This window comes from Callionymus lyra, chromosome 10, assembly GCF_982586985.1.
Source record: "Callionymus lyra chromosome 10, fCalLyr1.hap1.1, whole genome shotgun sequence".
In the NCBI taxonomy this organism is placed as follows: Eukaryota; Metazoa; Chordata; class Actinopteri; order Syngnathiformes; family Callionymidae; genus Callionymus; species Callionymus lyra.
The window spans coordinates 17,902,037-17,928,805 of record NC_141827.1 but is presented as its reverse complement, the minus strand read 5'-3'; the positions used below and the strand labels follow the sequence as shown (position 1 = coordinate 17,928,805).

The window sequence follows — 26,769 nt, the reverse complement described above, 5'->3', positions numbered from 1 at the left end:
AAGTGAAGTACTTCCGATGCACAATTATCAAATCCTGAGTGAGAAGATGACTTATCGCTTTTTAAAGTGTGCGACAGAAATCTTCTATACAAAAGCAATTTAGCAGCTGCTCAGAATGGAACCTAGAGACGTGCAGATGGGGCACCTTCCAAACGCATTCCACTAAGACATCACCATACGACTCCATGCGTCTCGTCGCCGTTACCGAACGACATCAGCTGTGCAAATGGACCAATAATGGACTCGTCCGTGGAGACCGACGTCGGAGTTGTGTCGCCCAGTAACAAGAGGGACTTATTGTCGCGATCGAGCATCTGTTGCCGAGCTGCGAGAGCTGAACTCTAATTTGATTTGTGTGTTTGAAACAGCTGGCAGATACTGTTGCTGCGGTTCCTCTGGAGTGCATAGGTGTTGACAGATCAGCGTCGTAATGAGAAAATGATTGTACAAATTGCTGCGTGATGAAATTAATCAAACAGACACCGCTCAAACGATCTCGGTTGCCTGAAGTATCAGAACATTAATTCTGCGACAGACTTATTTGCAATGATTACCACTTTGCATTTGTTGTTTCCTTCCATCGTGTGAGCAGAATCGTCAACCTTGTCCTTTCTAACTATTCTACATTATGATTCCACTGGAAAAAAATACTTAAGATTTATGTTCTCGATGAGCTGCCGGTCTTTTCGTGGATATTATACTCAAACGTTTATAAAATGCTTAATAAATGATTACCATTGTGTAAGTTTTGTCGTCTGTTCATTAATCAAATAACATTCAATGTATGTGCTAATGGCAACACCCACAAGGCCACTTTGCAGGTAGGATAAAGCTTTTTATTTGGTTAACAAATATAAGGAAATCAAATGATTATCTTTCTCTCTATTGGCGGCTGAGCCGTCCAGGAGAGACTAAGTAAAACCACTGATCCTATAAATTGAGATAAACCTGTTGAGGAGCATTTCCGGGCAAGTCCAACTGGCAGGAGGTCCCAGGACAGACCCTGTCAACACTGTTTTATTGCTCAGATGTCCCGGGAATGCCTCACTAGTTACCCAGAAGAAATGATAAATAGATTGTAAGGTATAGGTTAAGGGCAGCCAAGTGTCTCTTAAATTGATCTTGGACGTCTATTGTAAGTAAGTAAGTAAGTATGTAAGTCATTTTTATTTGTATAGCGCTTTTCCAGACCAGGGTCACAAAGCGCTTAAACAATCAAAACAATATTCAATATACAATAAAGTATATACTTTAAAGGTCAAGATAAAACTGATAACATAACAGGAGTTCCAGAAAATCAAGGAAAAGCCTGAACGAATAAAAACATCTTAAGATGTTTCTTGAATCATCATCAGAATCACAATCAGATCATCAAACACAGAGAGAGAGGAAGATCATTCCAAAGCTTAGGAGAAACAGCCTGGAAGGATTTCTCTCCTCTGGTCCTGAACCGTGTGCGTGGAACCATCAGTAGATTCTGATCGACAGACCTCAGAGCCCGAGCTGGGGTGTAAGGCTGGGTCAGATCACTGATGTAAGGAGGAGCCTGACCATGAATAGATCTGAACGTAAGAACCAGAATTTTAAAGTTGATCCTGAAAGAAACTGGCAGCCAGTGAAGAGTTTTAAGGATCGGAGAAATGTGAGTTCTTCTACTAGAGCGGGTCAGAATTCTCGCTGCAGAGTTCTGAATCAACTGCAGGCAAGACAGCTCCTTCTTGTTAAGACATGAAAACAGACTCATCACTATGAGTCTGTTTGTCGGAAACTCTCTTTTCATTGGAATATTCAAGATATTCATTAAGATTCAAATGTTGTTATAAATATGAACGTTTGGTCATCGGTTGAGTGGAGTACAAAGAATGCAGCCATTCCGTGTGTGTGAGAAACAAAACACGACGAGTCTCTAACAAGAGGCTTCATCGGCGTGAAGGATGGGCTGCCAGCCGGGATCACTTCTTTGACCTACCTTAGTGAGCCGGCAGCGGATGGATGGAGAGAAATGTGGAGAGCATCCAGTGAAGGGCTTTGCAGAGAGGCTCCCTTTTTTTTTTTTTTTCATTGCCTGTCAAGCTGGTTTCATTCATCTGCCGGGAGACAATCACTTATCTCTTGCTCTGATCCCACATCACAAGCCAGAGCATCACGAGCGACGACTAGAGAAGTGATGAAGAGACACCGTAACATCCAACCAGCCTCTTCTTCTTCTCCTTCCAAGCCGAGAGACGCTTTTTTGTAAACTGTGATTTGTAAAAACTCCCGCTAGAGAAAATTGTCTTTAACCTTATGATTCTGTAGGATATGACACTCGCTAAATGTCAGCTTGATTCAGCCGTCTTTGCTATATTTGCTTTTCTTTGAAGGGTGATTTTTTTTTTTTTTCAAGGGGCTGCTATCTTGCTCTCGTCTTCTTCTTCTTCTTCTTCTCTCTTCGCGACGGAGCTCGGAGCGTTCGCGGCGCCGGCATTAGTATTCACAGGTTTTCTCGGTTCAGTCACACTTTGATGTGCAGCCACATGATTTCACAGTCCACCATGGTGGCTGGGATTATATCTACAGGTATGAAGAGCAGGGCGGACAAGGGGCACTCCACTCCGCTGCCGACTTAATCTCTTCCTTTTGTTTTAACGGCAAAACATTCGGTCAAATTAATTACGAGTAATCTTGTCTTTTTGTTGAGATCTGAAGGATTATTTTAACTGTATTTCTTTAGTCGTTTCTGTTCTAAATATGAGGTGTGAGGCGTAATGAAAGTCGCCTTTCATAGTCATTTGTCACCTTCCCGTATATCGCCGGGTGAAAATAACCTTGGACGTGAAAATAAAGTCTCATCTTAATAATTGATGTCTACAAGAGTCATTCATTACAGTCGGTGTCTAATCTCACTGACGTGACGAGCACCGACACCCGAACGTGATGTGTTGCAGTCTGCCATTGATTCACCTCGGCCGGGGGGGGATGAAACCAGAAGCGACGACGGTCTCAGTCGGAGACAGAAGGAAGAAGCCTTGAGGGATTTTTTTTACTTCTAAGTCATCAAGTTTGTTGACACAAGAGATTGATTAAAATTGATTTGATTGCACTTTTTGTCAGCGAGCACCGTGAGGAGGAAGTGAGATGAAACACTTCAAACGCCTTTGTTTGTTAAACATGAAAATGATTCTCTTGTCAATCACGGAGTTGTGGGTAAAAAAGATTTTTCTGAACGCGTCAGGACTTTTGTCGCCGTTGTCATCAGCCTAGCGGTAAACATAATGTGTGTTTTGATGGATTTCTCGGTGAGATTGTCTTCCAGAATTTCTGACTCTTATGACATCAGAGTCCGCAAATAACTGCACTGGTCCTCCTCTCCTCCTCCTGAGCCGTCTCTCGTCTTGATTATAGTCATTTGTCATCGCTGAGATTCTGTCCCACAGGTGAGGGGATGGTTTTGGATCCCATTTGGAGTACTGATATAGAAAATACACACTAGTAGAGTGTTGGTTTCAGGCTCACAAATGCATGCCTGTTATATTCTCTTTAGTATTGATATACTTCTTTTTGTAAAGGATGAGAAAATAACACACTATTGCAGGAGATATTTCATTAAATGACTTTCACTATTTGATATTTCACTGGATGTCGACGATGTTTGTTGATGATAGAGTGTAATGTACTCAAAGTGGTGTTACTGAAACCTTTTTCTTGTAGGTTCCCACTATAAATAGAGACCCAGACCATGGTTTCACAATTCACTTGATCACGTATTTCCTTTCAGAACGTTATCAAGAGGAGAGAGAAATCCTTTCAGGCTTTTGCCCCTAAGCTTTGGAACCATATCCCTCTGTAATTGATGGATCTACTGACTCCTTCAAGAAACATCTTAAGATTTTTTTATTTGTGCAGGCTTTTTCCTAATCTTTTGGGACTCCTGTGTTGGTTTTAAGTTGTCTTGGCCTTTTACAGTTATTTTTTATATTTAAAAAAACATTTTTTAATATTTTTTTACATTGTTTCAAGCTTTGTGACCCTGGTCTAGAAAGGTGCTTTACAAATAACTATTACTTACTTACAATAACATACAACATGTGGATTATACTGTAATAATAATAATAGTACATCATATTTATTGAGTGCTTTTTTTAGGACACATAAAGACGATTACAAAACAAGGACAAGGAACTAAAAGACAAAAAGGAGCAAGCATTTTTAAACAGGTGGGTTAAGGGGAATGAGTTCCAGAGATTTGGGGGTGTCAGAGAAGGCTCGGACAGTATAGATGGAGGAGGCCGGTGACTGGGCCAGGTTATTGAGGGACTTGTTAGTAGTGACGTGCTGATGAAGCTTCGTGAAGGAGGGTCATGTTGTTTAACGGGTCAGTAGGAGCTGCCATCAGTTTAAAAATGATGTGATGATTCATTAGAAAAGTTGTTCAAAACAAAGGAAAATAGTGCAGAGACCGCCATCTAGTGGACTCTGAAAATAATGACACTGCTTCATGAAGCTTCATCAGACCATCACTATAAAAGCACAAATTCTCTCTGAAGTTTGTCGTCATACATAATTGTGATTTGTTTTATTCTTTTTTTTTTGGCGTATAACCCTTGTAAAAAACATTCCTTCTCTTCGTGATGTTTGTAAACCGTCTTACAAGATTTAAAATGTATTTCACTGGCCGGGAATTCTTCTCATGCGAAGCATTCAACCTCAACTTTTTAAACACACTCTGTGAAGTAACTCATTTCCACTTTGGCCCCTAGAGTTCAGGGACGGATGTGAAGAATGTCACAAACTTTTTTTTTCTTTTTTTTTCGTCCAGTGACCTTTTTGTTGAGCTTGAAATTCCATTCACTCACGTCAAGCAAATATGTCTCGTCGCCGTCGTTTCATGAATTGAAAAAATGCAGCTATAACAACTTTCTTATTTGGAATGAGTGGAATCTGTAACAGTCATCACCATAGCTGACATGTCTCAAAATCCTCTCGTGATATGTTCAAAATACGCTTTTGTCACCCTAGATACTCAGAATCTAAGATGACTTATCATGTCAGCTAAATTTAAATCACTTGCTCTCCTCTCAACGTTCCCAAAAATAACCCCTTGACTGTAACTCAGACTTACAAGAAGATGCTGGAATACATCCAGACATCATTGATCCTATTACTCTGAAAATACCTCTATAAATAACCGACAGGCCCTTTTGTTTGAGTCCCTGAATATGCTAATGGGGAAATAATGGGATTCAATTTGACAAACGTGGTTGTGGAGTTGATGAGATTCCATCCATTCAGGCTGGAGCATTTAGCAGAAGACTTTTTCGCTCTGTTTAAGTGAACATTTTCCACTGCCTTTATTCGGCTCTTGAAGAATCAGTATTCCGGCGTCGAGCACAGCGCAGAGAGCAAGTCTCACAGCTAAATGTCATTCTGATGTTATTAGATTGAAATGTCTGGCAGATTTGAACTGGTGAGCTCATGATTCACCTCGTTTCTGTCTCTTTAAATATTTATTTCGACATATGATAAGCCTGCTTACTTATTTTTAGTCTTGTCACAAATGTATTTGTCTTTGTAACATGATTTAATGTTGGCACGATGATGTCCGATGAATCCGTTCACATTATATCCATAGGTTTTATACAGTCATGCACTTCATTAAACACCATTTTTGTTTGTATTTTCAAACTTTTTTTTAACTGTTTTAAATTAGTTATGCAATTAAATTTAAAAAGTCAATATTTTAAGCTGAAACATATTCTTATATAATTACTATATTTTATTTTACTGAAAAGTTATTTACTGTATGTTCTCCCTTAAAATTAATAAATTTAGTTTATTTATGATCTATGTTGCATTTATGTGTGTCATGTGAATGTGTGTTAACTTTAAATTTTAAAAGGAAATGTTTATACCATTTTTTATAGCAGAAATGAAGGGAATTGTGAATTTGGAATGCTCCTTGTGATATTATAGAATAAATAAAAGTGCCTCACCTGCAAGTGTGATCGTGTGAAAATGGCAAGCTTAAACTTTTGATGGATACAGCCAGGAACATTCATTCATTGAGGATGAAAAGGAACTAATAATAAAAGACTTGAAGATCATTCAGTCCGTTACTTAAGGAACCTTGTAAATAGTGACCTTTAAATTAAGTGTATCTCTTCAAAATATTCAGTCACAAATAAATCGATTTACGAGATCTGTAGGGACTGTGTGCATTTTATATACACAAGAATATTAACAAACCCCACGTATCTTAATATTTGTATGCATATCAAATGCACAAGATTTTAATTTAAAAAAATCCTAATAGCACCATTAATGTTCAATTAGGTCAAAATATTAACTGTAGTTTTTAGTTCTGAATGTAGCTGAGAGGGTGAGGGGGGAGGAATGGGATGATGGAATAATGTAACTTAAATGTAATAACAATTATGTCCGGGATCTGATTCTTAAGACAACATTTCCTGAAACTCTCATGGAGTCTTTTACATAATCAGTTTTTTGAGTTATTCTGCTAACATGACACAGAGTCAGTGATAATCAAGTATGAAGTCAATATTCTGTTGAGTGAAATTCAAAAATATGAGCAAAAGTGGGAATAATAAGAATATCTCCTATTAAATCACTTGAAATTCTGTGGATAATTGTTCATTATATGTGTAAAGTGTGAACTGAATATTGTTAAGTTTATTATTGTATTTGAATCACAGCTAAACTATAAACTGACAAGATAAGATTGAAATAATGAATGAATGACAAAAGAATAAACTCAAAATTACAAGAAAACAAATAATGAATTAAAAGGACAAGCATGTATATGTGAATTAAAATAATCTTGGGGATGAAATGATGTATATTTTGATAGTTTACAGCGCACACATACTGATCAATAAACCGAGGACAATAAGCAGCTTGTTGATCGGTGGAAAATGTTTTAGTTTTTTCTACTCGTTGACAGGCAAATGCCACACACCAGGTGACACCACAGTCTGAAGAGGTATCAGAAAGTGTTGGAAACTGAATCAGCGGGTCAGATCACCCATCAGAAGCGGGGGCTACAAATGTGCGTTGACTGTGGTGAGAAGTCGTGGGGTTGGCAGGTACAGCTCCGTGAGCAGAAGCAACTCTGTCTTGAAATGTGTTTGTGAGGGTAACAGAGCGTCAAACATGCAACAAAGTGCTGTCAATTTGAGAACGGTCCAGTGGAAGAGGATGACAGGTTGTGGAGGAGAGGATAAAATCCTGAGAAAAGACGGTGTTTAGCCAACCTGGGGACATCAAGGATTGATGCTTAATGTCACCGTCGTTTAAGGGAGGTGGAAAACACTTGTCGCGGCATTTGACAGAATATTTTAGAAAGTTAGATATCGGTGGTTTTTGACTCAATCCTGGCAACACTGAGGACCCGCATCAGCGTCCTCTGGGCTTCTCACGTCAATCCAAAAGTGTCCAGTTGTTTCTCCCCCTTTATCTACTTTGTCCCATGGCATGTGTCCAACATCAGGAAGAAACCATTCCGGGATGGTTCGCATGCATCCGCGAGTTGATGTTAAGTGCCTGCTGGTGCATTATGTATAGGAGATAATGTGGTGTAAGAAATCCGCTCGAACCTCGTCTGAACCTGAGCGACATGTCGGTCCAGACACGCGCCGTCTTGAGTCGTGGCGTGACAGCTGTTCCGCGGGATCGCCGTGTCACGTCTGGTTCGCGCCCGAGCGGCACGACACAAGTTGCACTTTTGGAGTTTTGGATTATTTAACTTTCTTTTGACGGAATTGAACTTGTCAAATCCGGAGAGGGACCGCACGACCTCCTCGGGTTTGGAGCCCACGTGACTATGAAAAGGGCAGGAGTGTTGCGGGGGGGAGGGGGGCGACCAACAACCACTACAAGGAGGTTTTGATCCTGGTTGTATGTCACTAGTTCACTCTTCAACTGGTGTGACACTGTGTGAACCTTTTCCATGTTTTAACAGTTACAAAGAGTTTCATTTGGACATATGTAATAATGTGAAAGAACAAAAGCATTTAGATGTTTTAATTTAGTGACGTAGCAAATTAACTTTGGTAGCGTTTAATGAATGATGGGGGGATGAGAATTGTATCCCCCCCCCCCTTTGATAGGGGCCTTGACATACATACATGACTTTGTTTAATTACCAATAACAGTTATTTAACCAACACTAGTCTAAGGAAAATGGGTCCCAGCAAATCACAAGAGCAACTGTGGCAAGAAAAAAAAAATGCCTCTGAGGCAGAAGCCTTGAACAGAACCAGACTGCAACCGGCAGTGGTGGAACCAGGTGCGAAAATAGTGCAATTACGGTTTAATGAATGAATTATTTTAGCTTGATTAGAATGAAAAGCAGCTGAGTTTAAAACTGTTCTTATTATTTCTGCTCCCACACTCAACTTGTATTTTACAGAACATATTTTCTAAAATGTTTATATATATTATTGTATAAAACAAAATCTCAAAGTAATTTTCTTACTTTTGATTGGTTAATTGTGACCCATATTTTCTCTAAAATCGAACCATTATTATTTTATAGATGCAAACAGTGATTTGTATGAAAAAAACATTGTTCTTTAACCATCTCAGTCTTGAATGTCACATCGTTTTACGTCAATTTTTATTTATAAAGCACGTTTAAAAACAACCAAGGTTGACCAGAGTGTTGTACATGTCCTCGAAAACATGTACATGCAAAACATAAGATAACGACATAAAAGACTCACAACACAGGCCACATCATGACAAACACAAGCAGAAGCAACGGGGGTCCAACTCAACATAAATTAAAAGTGCGTTTGAAGTAATTTAAAAAGGATTAGTTCAAAGCTTCTCCAACTGTTTCAACAATATTTGTGATTAGCTTGTTGCACAGTGGCACCTGCAGAGTTTGTATGTTCTCCCTGTGTTGCGTGGGTTTACTCCGGGCACTCTGGTTTCCTCCCACAGTCCAAAAACATACAGAGGTTGATTGGTAACTTGGGGAAATTGTCCGTAGGTATGATCGTGTGTGTGAATGGTTGTCCTTCCTTGTGTGTCCTGCGACACATTGGCGTCCTGTCCAGGGTGTCCCCCGCCTCTCGCCCCTTGGACTCTGGGCCAATAGGTTCTTACTGCAGTTGGTACAGAAGGCAGCGATCCACCTTTTCGATGAGAAATCACTTAAAAAAAACTTTTACTTTTCACTTTGTTCAGTAAAACCAATCATAACCTGAGTCTTACTCACACATTCATTTGAGATTGTAACTAACTTTTTCCTGCGAATCTTTAAATCACAAGCCCATTTTTAACAAGATTAATAATAACATTCATATGAAATATGAAGATTCATGTGCCGAGTCGTTGTTTCTGGACCACCCCTCAAGAGGAAGTAGAAACAGAGCACCAATACATAATAAAAAAAAAAAAGGCTTGCCAATAAATAAACAACATCGTCATTCTTTTGTTTCATTTTCCAGTCTTGAAGCAAAAAAAGAGTGTGTTGAGGCATTTTTAAAGATCCTCTGCACACACACACACTCTGGTGCTAAAGGTTGCCGTTTTATTATTATTCTTTTAAATGGACAATTTAGCTGCTCATTTCGTCGCAAGGCTTCAATTTTGAGAGAGCAGTGACCTGCGTCCTGTGGAGGTCAGCGGACAGAAAATGTACCGAGGGGGGGGCAGTGAAACTTGAATGCTTTGTACTGGACGTCGCATGGACACACACACCCAGCGAGAGGTTGAAACTCAGATACCAACACTGACAAATAGACTCTTGTTGATGTTATCTGTGTATGCTAATTCAACAATACACTATTTTTGGCTGGATTTCTATGACATAACCAAACGATAAGTCTGTTTTATTTGCATTAAGGGGCTGAAAAAAAGAATACACTTTTCTATCTTACTTAGCGTCTGAAAAGTAGGTCACTTCCTGCTTCTGTTTGCATGTTCTCTGCTCAGGTAATGTCACAGAACTTCTAAAGTTGGTCATTTTTCTATCAGAATCCTTGAGTGATTTTCAGAAACCATGTGGGTAATAAAATCGACACTCTTGGTTCTCCCTGAGTTTGGCTCTCATGAGTCCCTGTCACGGTCATATATGCCGGGGCATTACGGAGCGATCCCTAATCCAGTTGGTCACGCCGCCCCCTCCGGACCCGGAGTCATTTCATGGTTCTGAACTGGGATTGATAAAGTCTCGGCAAATGAGGCGCTCAGAAATCGTTAACTTTAATAAGCATAAAGATGTGACCGCCACAGTCACGCGGGCCCGCGAGGAAGCCGATACAGGTGATTAGGAATCGACCCCCCGTCAAAAGGCTCTTGACGGCTCTTTATTTCGCTAATGGAGTCACATGTTAACGACATTGAAATGAACATCAGAGCAGAAGGTGTCGTTTGTTCAAGATGCTTTACACCCACTGTACACAAACGTCAAACTAATGGTTGTTTTTACTTGTTTTCTTTATTTTCGGGTCATTCAATCAAACCCAAATTTGCATCCTTTTTCAAATTAAAACAATATAAAATGATTGTCCAGAACCAAAATCAAAACAATGAACAAACCAGTGGGTGCTGGTCCATAGAGGGCGCTGGGGAGCCAATCTCCAACCGATTTGGCTGTGTTTTTTTATGTCTTTATCTTAAAAAAAATGTGTTAGTTTGGTTAGATCCCAGCTATCAAGGTTTAAATTGACCATTAAAATGTTTTATTATTTTTGATATGCAGTGTCTTTGTGTTTGTTTTTGAGGCTAGAAAGTGTCTCATCAGGTTGTTAATAAGTTTCCTTTCGTTTTTAAATAGTTTGGTTTATTCGGTATAGTGTCTGTGGTAGTATAATTAAAATCCGTTTACATTCTTATATAAACAAGGTGCATTATGATCATTATTATTCATCATTTGCTGTCAAAGTGTTGATTTCCACATGTAATACCATTGTCAGTTTAATATAAAACTAATTTATGGATATAACTGTGTACTTACCTCACTAATATCGAAGCATTGCAATCTTCAAATGCTTCAAAAGTGATTCAATTACAGAATTTTGAAAATATTTATATGATGCTGACGTTTTAGTAATGGACGATATGTAATAAAATGACAGTTTTGTTGTCGAACTAAAACACACTCATGACCACAGTAGAGTTAAGACATGTAATGGCATGCTGAACGATTTGTGAAATTGTGAATTTTTACATTTATGTGTAGGATCAATACAGCATTCAGAACAAGTACAACTGCTAATGTCTTCTGTCTGACATTCATTTATTTTGATAGCTTTTATTCTAAAAGGACATAAATAAACATTTGTTCAATGTAAAATAATAATGATTAAAATGTATTAATTATTGAAATAAACAATTACCAGAAAAAAAGAAATAACAATAGACAAATTTCTTTTCTCGGTATCTTAGTTTGTTCTTAAAATGCACTGCAATTTGTTACAACGTTTCTGACGTTCTTAAACGCAACATGGCGACCCCCGATGTCCTTGAATGCATCATTTGCATGTGACAAGCGTTCAAGCAAAAGTTTCTTCAAGTCATTCTAGCACCAAAGTGTACAATGTTAATTTATCACAACTTCCTCTTTCAGGATTTTGAGCAATTGTCAATAATCAAAAATCAACCTAAGTTTATGGTTAAAAGATGTTGACATCAAAGTGAGCAAAGGGTTCAGAGTAAATGTTATGTATTTTCAAAGAAAATGACAAATAGGTTTGAACTTCAATATTGTTGGTTATAATTGTTGATAATAATGTTAATCAAGCCATGTTCCTACACTTTTCGACTAAACCTGAAGGCATCATGAACTGGACGTAAGATTATAATGACCTGGGTCGAGAGATGGATTATATGACGCAACAAAAGAACAATCTCGGCACAAAACATTCAATAATTGACTGAAGAATTCTACTAATAAATAATGTAGCGGCAGGAATGGAGCTGATGAGGGTGTGTTTGCGCGGTGTTTGGCAACAGTTGCAGCAGGAGGATTGACAGCTGGGGCTGAGACTCACACATCATGCTTGATTTAAGAGTCTCTCTGGCAAACATGATGCTGCAACTGCCTTTTACGGCCCAGACTATGTTTACGGTTTGACAGATGGTCGAGCAGCAGAGGAAATAATTATCTTTTACAAGTGTTGTAATTCATAAACGACTCCCACTTTCAGCAGCTCTCCACTTGGTTTCATGTCAATACGCTCCGTGCTCGCTGAAATGTTCGCGCCCCAAATGATAGGCCAGTGAATAGTGGGGAAGGTAACGCGACACACAAAACTATTCGGGAGTTCTGGTGATGAACTTGAGAAGGGAATACATTCAGCGATGGTTTTAGATGCTGATAACTCTGAAGCAACAAGACCGAAGTGCTCGAGGGCAACTCTTTCTTTTCCTCTAACCTCTAAAACAGAGCTCACAGGGATTCTCCGACAAGTCACAAATTAAACGAGCACTTCAGATCTGAGTGGGTTCCTTGGTCGGTTGAGTTTCATATTTACACCCAAGTTCTCTTTTTGCTCTGCTGAGAAGATGATGGTAGTTTTTTTTTATCTGCTGCTGAAGGTTTTTCATTTTCCACAAATCTACTTTTAAGACTTGATTTATAGTTTTCTCTTGTTGTTTGTTGAGCTGAGCAGATTGTTTTCTTGTGGTTTTTTTTAAGTTTTACAGTCACATTTTTAATATTCACACAGTTTTTTCCTTGTTATTTTCAATTGTCATCCACGCACATGTTTATTAAATGGTCTAATGTCTTACTTCCTTGTTTTTGGTTTTGTTGTGTTAACATTCTTTAAGTGGATTTAATTCTTTAATCTATTTTTTTGTTCATTTGAGCGGCTGGATCATTTTTATCCATTTTTTATTAATTATTAATGTAATTATGGAATCTTTCAATTCAGTTCCTTCTCATCAGATCTCTGTTTTCTTTTACTAATTAAACAATTTAAAAAAGACAAATTGTTTTTCCCACTGCTTGTTTTACTTCTGGCATTTATGTATCTATTGATAATTGATTAAAGGTAGTTATTTTATCATCTAAACTGTAATTCAGGATTAACTGTATTTTTCTTCTCATCAACCATATCAACCTTTTTTTTCGTCTTATGGCAGACCTGTGCAAAGTGCGTCTCATTGGGTCAAAAAAGCATTTTGTATATATGTTTTTTTTATTCATTACTAGTCTCTAAATATTGCTATAGGATTTTTGTCCTAGGAGTTTGGTCATTTGTGGGAGTATGTATCACACCACAAAATATTTAATTGAATAGAAACAATATTCGGAAAAAAAATCTTTTATATCAGATTAAAAGAGCTTGTAAATTAAAAAAAAAATAGCATTTCTTTTTTTACTTGACTTTATAATTTTGTCTCCTTTATTTTTGCTTTTTACCCGTAACGAAAAAATGCTACCCTGAGGAAATGTTATTGCACTTTCCTATGGTTGTCTCTCTTGTTCTTATCAATATAATAGTTATTTCTAAACACGTTTCTTATACTTTCTTTAGGCTCAGAACAGCAGTTTTAGACGTTTATGTTTACAAAGCTTTATTGTCTATTGACGTAACAAATAGATATTTTGCTGCTATTTTATTTTTCTCTCTGACCTCGAAAAACAGTGGGTTTTTTATGGTAAAACAAAGGATATTGAACGATATGAACATCCATCTAAAACTTTTGTAACTGTTCCGGGTTTTTCAATAATCATGTCCTGAATCAAAGAATGATTTTTCCCCTTCCCTGAGATCTGGTTGAGGAGAGAGCAGGCAGAAAAAAATCCCTCATTGATTGGTGTGACTCCGGGGTAGCTGGGTCAGTGGTTTCTGTCAGTCGGCCCTGGAGTTATTTCACCCCCCCAACCCCCCAACCCTCTTCAACGCTGACTCCAGGCGCTGCAATGTCCACTTGTTTGTCTACTCCCATTACTGTGGGTGATGCTACCTCGGGGGAGAAGTGAACTCAAGGCCACAGAAGGGTCGCCCAGAAAACAAGCCCCGTAGGCTCGGCTCGGGCCGACGGACCACGAACTGCAACAGGTTTTCTGATGCGTTATTGATAAAGTTGGGCTTCAGCTGCTCATCCATCAGGGGCGCCAGGAAGGCACGGCAGAGGTTGACGCGGCTGTAAAACATTCCTCCGAGCTGTATATTGTGTTCGATTAGTGGAGGGGTACAAATGTTCAGGCGGCGAGAAAATGCAGGCGCGAGAATAAGTGCAGCTTGAATGAACAAATTATTTTTGAAGGAGAGATTCATTTCCACACGAGCGTGCTCGACCTGCTTCACTTCAAGAGGAGCTGAGAGACGGGTTTTTTTTTTTTTTTGTTGGTGATGTGTGTCACGTGGAAATGAGCAACACACACAAGGTTGTTATCGTGATAGAGTAACCTTATCTAGGAAATGCAGCTGCCGTGCCAGATGATTTGATTTGGGCTGAAATGGAGTGAGAGAAAAATGCGTTTTGAGAAGAGGGTAGATTTATCAGGAACGTTTAACGAGTGGCTGCTCATAAGTCAGTGAAAGGAACACTCAAAAGGGGGAAATAAGATCCGGATCATTCAACAGACTTAATCTTCCACACAATTGACAATACAGCTTCTCTGAACCGCGATGACTCCGGGATCGCAATCACAAGAGTTGCCGACAGGTAACGATTTCCGATCTTGAATGAAGTCTTCAACTCAGACGCTTCCGAATATGTCTTCGGGAGCTGCAGCCTCCAGACAGGCATCTCTGCAGGTCTCACCACAGGTGTCAGAAGCTGCCCTTGAACTCTTGCTGCTGCTCTTCTCTTACAGGTCACACCTACCAGCCTGTCTGCTCCCTCCCCTCTACACTACCTCCTCAACTTCACCATCTCCGTCGTATATTTATCAAGATCTACGAAGACTCTGAACAAGTTTTTACAAATGTAATATATAGTAAAGATGACATAATGAATTCCATCCACTGTGTAACAGTATTGAAGTATTATGGGCTCCTGGTTGTGTTGTGTTTCTGGAGAACGCTCTTGGTCTAGTTCTGTCTAACTCTAGTCCTGGTCTTGGAGGCTTTACATTCCTATAATCTATTTATTTAATAATTATACAATAATAATTTGTCATTTCAAATGTTTGTTTTTTTTACCAGTAGAATGTTTTTTAGACGAGATGTAACCCTTTTTTTTATCTCAAGTTCAAGGTGACCCAAAGGCCCGAAAACAAATGTGTTTGAGGTATCCCTTGTGTTATCTATTTGTCAAGGTGAACACACAGAGATAACACAAGCGTTAAAAATATCTGTGTATTTTTATAAGGTACTTTTAATTAGAATAATAGGCTTTTTTTTTTACAATTAATAAATAATAACCTTTTTTGGTTCCCAAACTTTAAATTTCTTTGATGTGTCAGCTTGGTAGCGTTGATGTCTTGGATTTTATTTCATCTCATGAAATGTTTTTTTTAAAGTTTTTTAAAGTCCTGGGATCATTTTTAAATTTCAGGGATTCATACCTTGTTCCACTTTTTAATGGCTTCCATCCCAGGGAAGGTCTTGATTGATTGAATTTTGGTTTTGGTTTACAGATCATCCCTCAGATCCTCCAGCTCTTAGAAGGAGAATATTTGTGAGGCTCTACTATTTCACATTTTGCCCCCAGAAGTGAAAAACAATATTTATGGGAGCCAATTTGAGCTTTTTAGGATTAATAAGCCCCTTTGAGGTAAAATACCTGATTCTCCAACATGCTAATACTAAAACAAAAGAACTATTTTTCAGGGTTTAATCAACCCAGACAAATTTTTGACACATGTTGTGTAATTCAATTCCTGTTTTGGTCTGAGCACCGTCTAGAGCCGAGCCTGAAATCCATCCACACTGAAGCGACACAGGCACAACAACTAGAAACTGTTTTGTAACAGAGAAAGTGTCTCCTGCCCACCAGGAGGAGGAAACCGACCAAATGATTATTTTTAGGACAGATGGAGAAAGGTAACAATTTCCTGAAAATTGTAGAAATAAAAGTTCAAAAAAGGTCACGGTTTCTGTTGAGAACAAGGCGAAGCTGGAAATACGGTGTTGTTTTTGGCAAAAATAGTAACAAAATGAACATTAAAATGATCATATATTATTTTCTAATGCTTTTCTTAGATTGAAGGTCATATCTTTGTAGGAAATGTAGACACCAAGTGAAAGCAGATGTCGGTATGGTATCCTCCTACAGTCGCGCGGGCGTCTCAGTACAAACAATCCTAAGGATTCCATGAGATTATACAATTTATGAAAGCAGATGTCAAAAATCCACTAAACACACAAACACTGCAGCGCTGCATTCATCGTGAGGGTTGAAGAGAATCTATTGAGCAAGAAAGAGACTTATTCAAAAATGGGAAACTACTTTTAAGTCACTTTTGTTTTAATTATAGAAGCATGAATGATTGCGAATACATAGAAAAGTTCATAATAACTGCAAGGCCAAACTAGTCCAGTTTCCGTCTCTGGCCTCAAACCAAGGCTTTTATCTGTGTATTTTCACTTGGATTATATATTGAAAATGATGATGTGGCCCAGGAAGCTTCCCCTCATTGACTCAATATAATAACTCATTAAAAAAACATCCAACAATGAATCCCTTTTTAAAAATGTTGCTTACCAATAAATGATCAAAAAAGTATATTAAAAAGAAATGTCTCTTGGTCCTTCATTGTGGGTGAAGTGATACAGGAGATACACCATTTTCGTTCAAGCAGTTAAGATCTGTGTGACAGCTTCTCAATATTTCATTTAACAAAAAGTCATTTAATGTTGTACATAAAACTCCTGAAAGAAATCATCAAAAAAAAACCTTGCATAATAAAATAAAGTTTGCAGGTTTTAATGATGTTCTCTGGCACACAACGCTGAGTAAGTTTAGTTTTTAGAGAGACTTGGCGACTGCAGCATTCCCAATTTGTCTTCCAGTTCCTTTTTCTCTGAGTGATATTAAACGCTGCTTTGAGTCGGACTCTTGGATGAGAGATGAATGCACGAGAGGGAGAACAAGCTATTGCCACATTTGTTTTTAAGCTTCCGTCGAGAAGGTAAATAGACTTTCTTCTGATCAGAAAGAGGTCATGTCAGTGTGTGTTCTCACTGATGAAGATGTGGAAAAAAAAATGGACTGACCTTCAATATCACTAAATTAAAAGAGGATCAAGAGGTTGTTTGTAGTTTTGGAAATAGATGTTCCTAAAATAGAATCACATTTCTGGCTATAACCTGGACTTTTATATGAAGTTTGGAGCGAGTCATATACTGTTTATTGAGTTAGGAAGTTATTTTAACATAGTCAGAAGACTTGTTTGATAGTTTTGGTTTGCAATTTTTTAGCAAGGCTCATTTAAAAGCTTTCATGAAACGGAATTAGTTTCTTTTTTAGTCCGTAAAGTGTTTCAAATCATGTTCTGATGAAGCTTCATGAAGCAATGTCATTATTATCAGAGTCCACTAGATGGCGGTCTCTGCACTATTTCCCCTTGTTCCAATGAAACATCACATCATTTTTAAACTGATGGCGCCACCTACTGACCTCTAAACAACATGGCACTGCTTCATGAAGCTTCATCACTCATCACTACTAAAAAACATCTACAACAAACAATTACTTTTTTAAGCGGAACTTATGAATGTTGGAGATGAAATACTGTATAGTAGCCCAAAAGGTTGGATCTTAGTTTAATAAGTTGTCTTATTTTAGATTTGATACTAAGATATAAGGTAAGGTAAGGTAAGGTAAAACTTTATTGATCCCTCCAATAGCCAGTACATACAGCAATTTTTTTTATAAAAAATAAATCAAAATAAACTAAGAACAAGAACATAAAGAGAAAGAACAAGATGACACAAACAATATGATATGACACATATAAGGTTATATCCAGTTCTCTTTTAACATCAAAAATAAATACTTTGTTATACTTTCAGCGAAATTATAGAACATTTTTTTAATTTAAATTTAAAAACTGAGGCCACCAGTAAACTAGCTCTCCAATATAACTGCTCTTTTTAGCTACCATCTTAACACATCCAGGAAAGTGTACTCATGTTTCTACTCTGATCCTTTTATAGTTGAAGTTTTTAAACATGAATCTCTCATTAGACGATCTAATTGGTCGTTGGACATTTCCTTACGCGTAATCACCTCGTCCGGCCGTCTAATGGCTGCTGTCACGTCGGCCGCCGGGAGAAAAATGACCAGTCAATAGTCACGTCGATGCCCTTCACCTCCTCTCACCGAGGGCTGGAGCGCCAGAGCCACCCACTCCATCTTAGCAGGTTGGTTTAACCCCTTTAGCTGCCTGGCACCCTCCGAGCAACACATCCATCACAGCCCACAGTCACAGTTGTCAGGAACTTGTAAAACAGTCGACTGCACACGCGGTTACTACTGCGCCCTCAAATGCAGCGTATCAATACGCTCACACACACACACACACACACACACACACACACACACACACACACACTCACACATGCTAGTCGCGATAAACAGTCCACAGTGTGATGCTGGAAACAAGCGAATCGTGAGGCAGCAGCTTCTAATGAAGTAGCCGCGGAGGAGTTGTGGAGCAGATGTTTTCTGATGATCACATCTCAGTGTGAGCTCCTCCAAAACAAGCCAGCTAACAAACGGCTAACACATCACATGTGGTCCTGAACATTATTGTTTATTATCGATGAAATAATGCGGGAATGGAGACCTAAATGTACAAAATGAAAGTAAGTAAGTAAGTCATTTTTATTTATATAGCGCTTTTCCAGACCAGGGTCACAAAGCGCTTAAACAATCAAAACAATATTCAATAAAGTATATATTTTAAAGATCAAGATAAAACTGATAACACAACAGGAGTTCCAGAAAATCAAGTAAAAGCCTGAACAAATAAAAACGTCTTAAGATGTTTCTTAAAGGAGTCAGTAGATCCATCAATCACAAAGAGAGAGGAAGATCGTTCCAAAGCTTAGGAGCAACAGCCTTGAAGGATTTCTCTCCTCTGGTCCTGAACCGTGTTCAGGAACCATCAGTAGATTCTGATCCACAGACCTCAGAGCCCGAGCTGGGGTGTAAGGCTGGATCAGATCAGTGATGTAAGGAGGATGATATTAGGTGTTAAATAGTAATAACACACACTAATAATGGTAAATAATGTGTCTTATCTTAACACAGTTATCTCAAGACACTTAACAGTTTAAGTGAGACCATATTGGAGAAAAGAAAAACAGATCCCAGCAACTCAGCAATGTGTGAATCCCAGCATGGCAATGGTGAGGAAAAACTTCCTTTTTAGGCAGAACCCTCAAGCAGAACCAGACTCAGTGATGACGGACTCAAATATACCAAAGTAAAAGGATAGCTTGATGGTGTTTGACCTTCTAAAAACCCCCAAAAATCTCGGAAAAATGTTGTTTGATGAAGTTTAAACGAAGAGAATATTAAAAACAAGCTTTCAAAAGATCTCATCTGGAGACATGAAAAGTGAAAAGCAGAAAAAAAATATTGTCCGTTAAAAATAAGTCAAATTGCAAAGAAAAGTCACGGAAAAGAAGATTCACAAATCCAGAAATGTAAATATGTCTATAAATGTGGCACAACTATTCATTATAGTCATCATCAACAAGCTTCTCCTCAACTCAAAATTAATCTACTTTCTGCTCCAATTGACTCAAAACTTCATAATTATTTAACGTAGAATTAAAAAAGCTGTCGACTGTTTTTCTTATTCATACAAGGGAGAGAAAAGTTGTTAAAAAAAAACAGCTTGAGAAGAAATCCACATTTGTCATCAGTCTTGTTTGTATTGACAACATGTGACGAGGGAGCTGGTTTTTCCTGTCCTATAATTCCAGCTTGTCTCTTATACGAAGATTGTGTCTGACTCTAAATCAAAATCTGCAGGTCTGGGAGTTGTCAGTGAAGCGTTCAGTCCCGTTGTGAGGTTTGGGGGTTTTAGCATCAACCAGAGGGTTTTTGTCTTTGTCTGCAGTAGACTCTAAAATATGAAACAAGGAGCTCTGGAAGAATGACATTAACACCGGGCGACGGGAGAGTCCAGAAGGACCCGCAAATGTTTGCCTTGTACTTCAGGAGTCGGCAGCTCTTTGGTCTGGCGATGGCAGACACTGATGGGAATGGGAGATGAAACCCTCGCCAAACTCGTCTGGGCGTGCGGGAGAGTCGGCCCGGTAACTCGTGACTCGAGCCACGTCAAACATTTGCTCCGTCCCACATGCAAACTTCCGCCAGCTCTCAGAGCGTCCGCTTCAGAATGAGTGTCTTTTCTTTGTCCAGAATTTTGGCAGGATAAGAGGCGGCTTTTATTTTTGTCTCCGCCGTCCCGGGATGAGATCCACTTTTAATTGTTGGTATCTGCTTCTGTGCCTGTCAGGAGAAGATAAAGGGGTTTTCCTGCAGCGTGAGAACAGGGTGAGACGGTGATGGAGGGCCTCTCTCCGCCGCCTCCGTCGGCTGCTTTAGCCTCTCGCTTTATAATTGTGTGATGGGGGCACTTCCAGTGGCTCGGCCATTACTCAGCCTGTCCCCGGCAGAGGGACACACCTTGTCCTCTGGATCGTCCCTCCCCTATCTCTCTTTGACCAAGGTGTCCCACAGCTGCACTTCCCCGAGAGCGATGCTCTCTATTGTTTTTGTTTGACCCACAACTGCCACTGGCACGCGCCACTATTTTATTTGCCCGTTAAGGCTTGACAACCTCCTTCATCACGTTGACTCCTTCTGTCTCGTGCTGGTGGTGGTGGATAACTCTGGATATATGATGTAATGTTGCCACTCCATTTTAGGCTGGCATCCAAGTACATGTACTCAAAGCGATAACAGAATTAATACCGGTGCTGTGTCTCAAAACGCATACTTCTCTTAGTATACTATAAGTTAGTATGCATCAGGATAGTGTACATACTAACTTGTACTCAAATTCTCCACAGATAGTACGTCTCAAATCAAACACTGCCGCTAGCGTCTTCTTCTACTTCTACTTAACGATGATTTCAACCAGCTGTAGGAACGCTATCGCCACCTGCTGGCAGCAAGTTTTGCAAGATTGGAAAAAGAAATAAAGAAAAAATATGAGAAACGAAACAGTCGCGAGATATTTAAGCTGGTATCAGCAGCAAAGACGTGTCATCCTTCTACTGCTGCTGAAAATAAACCTGTACGTATATGAATATATATATATATATATGCATATTTATGACGTAACTTCCGTTTAAAACGTCATTAAGATGACGGCCGTTTAGGGTAGATAGTGTCCATCGAACCATACTCAGTTTTGGGGGCATTTTAGTACGCCAATTTAGTGTGCATGGCGCACTAGATTTCACATACTAAGAATTTAGACACACTTACGCACTAAAAATATTAACTTTGAGTATGCAAGTATATGATTTGAGACACAGCACTGGTTTTCTTCCTGCTAGATGAATCTCAATGAAACATTATCAACGGTGCATTAATGTAAAAAAAAACCACATTTTCAATATTTTAACTTAAAGCATCAGAAGAGAAAATGCATCAACATTTTGTTTAAAATATTAATTTTATTCATCAGCCATGTAATACTATTATGTATTATTTATTAATTATTAATTATTGGCTAAAACAATTTAAAGTAAGTAAGTAATTTTTATTTGTATAGCGCTTTTCTAGACCAGGGTCACAAAGCGCTTAAACAATCAAAACAATATTCAATAAAGTATGTACGTTAAAGGTCAAGTTTACCCAAAGTTCATTTTCTACTCACTCTCATGTCGACTAAGGGTTGGGATTTTTTCATCTGTTCCTTTTTACACACAAGGAAAAATGTAAGTCCATTTGAATGAAGCAAATGACGTTATTTATCTTTCTCCAAAAAGACGCTTCAAGTGCAGACAGTAGACTGTCTAAATATCGTGGGTCTACTGCGTGTACTGTGTAGACTCGCGACCCGGGGTACTTCCTGTCTGTATTGTGTGTTGTTCTTGAAACTTCTGCTTCAAAGCAGCTTAAAATAGAGACTTGTTGAAACTTTTTATAGAACAATTCCCCATGTCAAGGCTTTTTGAACAAAGATAAAGACAAAGACAACTGAGCTCTAATGGCTTCATCAAAATGCACTTAAATGTTTGACTATGACTCTAAAAAGCAACAGATTATTCTGGATATAATCCCAATATAGTTGATATGAGGTCAAGTAGAAAATGAGTAAAGTTTGAATTTTGGGTAAACAATCAATTTAACTTGGTCGACCCACCCGGTTTCCACGGGACCACCAAACTGATTTAAAACAGCTTATTTAGGTTTATTTTTTAATGGAAAGAGCTATTTTTAAGCATCCAGGAAAAAACTACAACACAACCTCAACTTAAATGATGAATTTTGAATTGTGATCTTAAATTCTACAAACCTGGCTCGAGCATTTCGTCTGAACTAGGAGGGAGCCTGAGCTGGAACCCACTGGAGAGTTTAAAAAGAGTTTAAAAGAACATCAGTTGAAGGATGCCATTAAGGATGGTAGTTATGAGCATTATATACTCTTTATGTTTAATAGGGAACCTTTAGACGTGAGTACAGAGTTGTTTATTAAGTCTGTCGGAAGGATTACATTTCCTTTATCACTTTAATGGGTTCATTGACTTATCTGATGAGTGACTGTAGCTCCACCAATTAGCTCTGAAGAGCCCAGTGATCGCTTAATAAGCCAGAGGAAGATCAGTGCTTTTGGGAATTATCGGAAAATGCAGACATGCACTTGAGAAGAATCGTGTGTGAGCGAGGGCAGCCCTGCAGTGTGAGGGCAATTATGTGACATCATCATAAAGATGCCTTGAGGGCTAATTTATAGCTCTTGTGTTCTATTCATTGTTGTGTTTCAGATATAATGAATTGCTAAGAACTTTACATGAGATTCTGACTGATGTCGTCTTGTTGTTCTCTCTTTGCAGAGGGCGGAACATGTGAGGTGATAGCAGCCCACCGGTGCTGCAACAAGAACCGGATCGAGGAGCGCTCGCAAACGGTCAAGTGCTCCTGTTTGCCTGGGAAAGTAGCCGGAACGACGCGCAACAAACCCTCCTGCGTGGATGGTGAGACGCAAGACACTCCTGACAGGAACTGTTCATATGTTCGAGCGACACTAGATGCGGTGACGTAGCTCGAAAACATGTTTCACAAAGTGCTGCATTCGACTAGTGTATTTATGACCAATTAAAGTCCCAAAGAAAATGTTGAAACTTAAAAACTGAACAAAAAATACTTATTTTTACAACATAAACAAAAACATCAGCGCTGAAAAAAGGCAGAAACCTTGAGGGAGCCAGTCTCATTAAAGGGATCTAATTATTTTTTTTGTCAGGTGTTTTTTAACAACTGTAGTTGTAACTAGTCATTTTATTACTATCCCTATTTTTTGTTTTAATTCCATCCTCAACCTAATCTCTGATTGGCTGCTGGGGAAAGAAGAGAGTACAGAAATGTCGCTTGTGTGAACACAACGCATGTTTTTACTTGCTTAACCCTTGTATTACCTCAGGGTCAAGGTGACCAGGAGGCCCAAAACAATGTGTTTGTGGTATCCCTTGTGTTGTCTCTGGTTCAAGGAGATCGACCTTCCTTGCTTCCAGAATGTACATATGTAGCGGCATTTGTTTTCAGGGCCTCTGGGTCAAGGTGTACAAGGGTTAAGAATATCATTAATTAGTGAAAGAAGTCAACTTCTTTCTGGACTAGTCCTTATCAAAAGCTAGTTTTGCTTTTTTATACATGTTCAAAGGAAAGTTATAGGTGTGGTTGATGCCACATTTTTAATTTAAAAGTCCACAGTTAAGAATGTTCCCGGAAACTCTTCAGAGCTGGACAGCATTGATTCCTTTTTGATGTCTCTTTTACCGAGTGCAAACAGGAGAGCAGGAACCAGTTTACGTTGGATTTATTGACATCCAATCATTGAAAAATATGTTTAATAGCATCGTACGGTCAGCAGGTAAATAACATATAATTATAGGTTATATGTTGAAAGGAAGCATTTATTGAAAATTCCCCCATCCCTGTATCGAAGACAAATACGTTAGGTTAAAAAAAAAGGTTATTTGTTCAATTCAGAAGTCTGTGAATTAAAGTTGATCACTCTAACAAAGCTACATTTCCTTCGGCTGACATTTAAAATAGTGTCTGCTCCAGATTATACTTGGATATATTCAAAAAACAGACTAACTGGTGTTTTCTTGAAGTAGTCAGTTATCGCGTTGTTTTATATATAACAATTTATAAATAAACACATCTTTTGGAAGTGTCAATCAAACATCACTCCTGTTTGGATGGAAATTATCCAAGAAAACATACTTCCAGTGGTTGAGAGTGCAGTAAAACTCTGCTGCCAGGCATCATGAGAAAGACCCAGTTGGGGTGTCGAACACCTGAGAAGGAAGCACGTTGCGGATCACATTGCCGAAGGCGTCTGGAGCTGAAGGGAATGAATAACTAATAAACAGTAGTCAGGGAAGCTCCAGGCGAGTGCACCTGAATTACCTTGGTTGAGAAAAACATTCAGCGGCACGGCGGGGAAAGAGAGGCGGGAAGTCACAAACCAGCTGAGGCAGAACGACGACGCCTTCCTTCTCCTAGCCACGGAGCTCAATTGTTGCTCTTCACGGCCGATCCTTTCACCTCCGCCTTTCGCTGGAGATGAGAGTCATCGCACTGACTGGCCCCTCGCAAAGAAACTCCTCTGAATCTCGTCATTATGAGGGATGCTACATGAAAGGTTAGACAGCTCCACTGAGTGGGCTTCACAGGGTTGGTTAGCCACAGCTGACACTCAAGGAGATCCTGGAATACAGATGAGATGTGATGACACAGAAGGACTGTCTGATGAAAAATCATCCAAAAAGAGCGTTAGACCTTGAGACGTGTTGGTGGAGTCGTTTTGTGTTTGGAGGTTGAAAACATCTTTTGAGATTTAACCGTTATTCTGTGGAAGGAGAGGAAAGTATAACATACAATGTGTTAATAGATTTATGCCGTGTTATTTGTTACCCAGCAGGCCTTTAAAATATAATTCTACAAAAGAAAATCCGACAAAATAATTAATTTCTTCAGCCATCAAACACAAAAACACCTTGATTGTCCAATCATCAGACCATTCTGATTTATAACTATACTATATATATTATAACAATAAATAATTAACAATAAGTTAAATGAAACAGCAGCCGGTAGTAGCGTTGCAAAACAGACATGACGTGCATTCAAGTATTTGTTCCTTGTGCCAGTATCAACATTAGAAATATTTTCTTCTGTTACTCTGCTAAAAGATATAAAGGGGCCTGGTTGGAATATAAACAAGAATAAAAATGCAAACATATTTCCAAGTAAGAGAAACTCAATTCATAGAATTAAAAGTTAATTTAATAATATTCATTTAATTAAACATAATAATAAAAATAACATTTCCTAATAAAAATGCATGTAAAAAAGTTACATTTCTTAAAATTGAAAACACATTTTTAAGACAAGAGATCTCAACCCTGCCACTGTGAGGGACTCTGTTGCCTAGAAAACTTAATTTGACATAAAATCTACTGCAGTGGCACTCATCACTTGGTCTACATGGGCTGCCCAGAGATTATATGGCACCTGTGGATGATCTTGAAGATTTGGAGAAGGGGGAAGTGGAGGTGTGATATATGAGGATCCCTGAAGAAAAAAAGACGAAAGACATCAACTATTTTGGGACCATCTTACTCCTGAGCGACGGAGGCAAGGTGTTTCTCAGCATCCTTTCACAAAGACTGATCTTTTCTCCTGAAAAAACGACCAATATATCGGCCAATCCGTACAGAAGGGAGGGATCCAATAAGTTTATACAACCATATTGAACTTCATGGAAAACAACAGCACAACACAAAAATTGTGACAGAAGTAAGAAAAAAACCTCTAAAAGATTCTTCAAGACAGTTGAGTTGGTTTACAGATCCCGTCTGGACCCCTCCCATTTGGGGTACTCTGGGCATATCCAACCGGTACCATGTCTCTTGTTCGTTTTCCTTAGGGTTGCTAGACCTTGCAATCCAACATTGGATAAGTGGCAGAAGGGCCGTGTGTGTTTTTCTCGACCTGACCACAAGAGTCCGAGTTTTCAGAGTTTCTCCTGTTTAGCTGTAAAGTTTTTTTTGTATTTTGATCCTCAGGGGCTTCTTTCTCCGTGTTCAGGGATTCAGGATTTGGGGAGTCAGCTGTGTATCCTGTTGGCAGCTCACTTCTCATTGCCCAGGCGACACTTCTTTCCTCCAGGTCCGGTTCTTATTAATGTTCCTAGAAAATGAGGGACGATATTAAAGCCCTCGTGCATCCATTTCTCCCCCTCGAGGGAAACCTGACGCTCGTACTTTTACAGACTTTGTGACCTGAAAACAAAAGATTTTGCCCAGACTCGCTGAGAATTGATGACAAATATTTACACTCCTCCCTCATAGAGACAAGAGGTTATTTTCATCACTGGTGGAAGCTAGTTTGTGGTTACTATCAAGGACGTGAAGCCAGCTTGCATTTGGAAGTGTCACACTCCGCAGGGGTTCGCCTTCAAATTATCCCTGAAGTTAGAATTGATCATTCGCTTTGACAACTAGAACTCTGTCCCAGATATGTCAGACCAAGGTTCTTAGCGAGGAGCATCCTTTTTAACATGTCAAACGCTGAGCCTTCGCCCGGCCAATCACGAGTACTTGTAGATTAGTCCCTCATCATTGCACCACCGCCTTTATCCCGGCGTATGACACATGT

The 26,769-nt window shown here is 39.0% G+C and overlaps 1 protein-coding gene across 2 annotated transcripts in view; it reads left to right on the top strand.

The window, feature by feature from the left end:
- LOC148070828 (chemokine-like protein TAFA-1) overlaps positions 1-26,769 on the top strand; it is a 123,857-nt gene that overhangs the window by 81,117 nt on the left and 15,971 nt on the right. For both annotated transcript variants that reach the window (XM_087800528.1, XM_087800527.1), the window contains exon 3: positions 22,935-23,075. In XM_087800528.1, the coding sequence (XP_087656654.1) occupies positions 22,935-23,075 (141 nt within the window). The remainder of the gene's footprint in view (positions 1-22,934; positions 23,076-26,769) is intronic.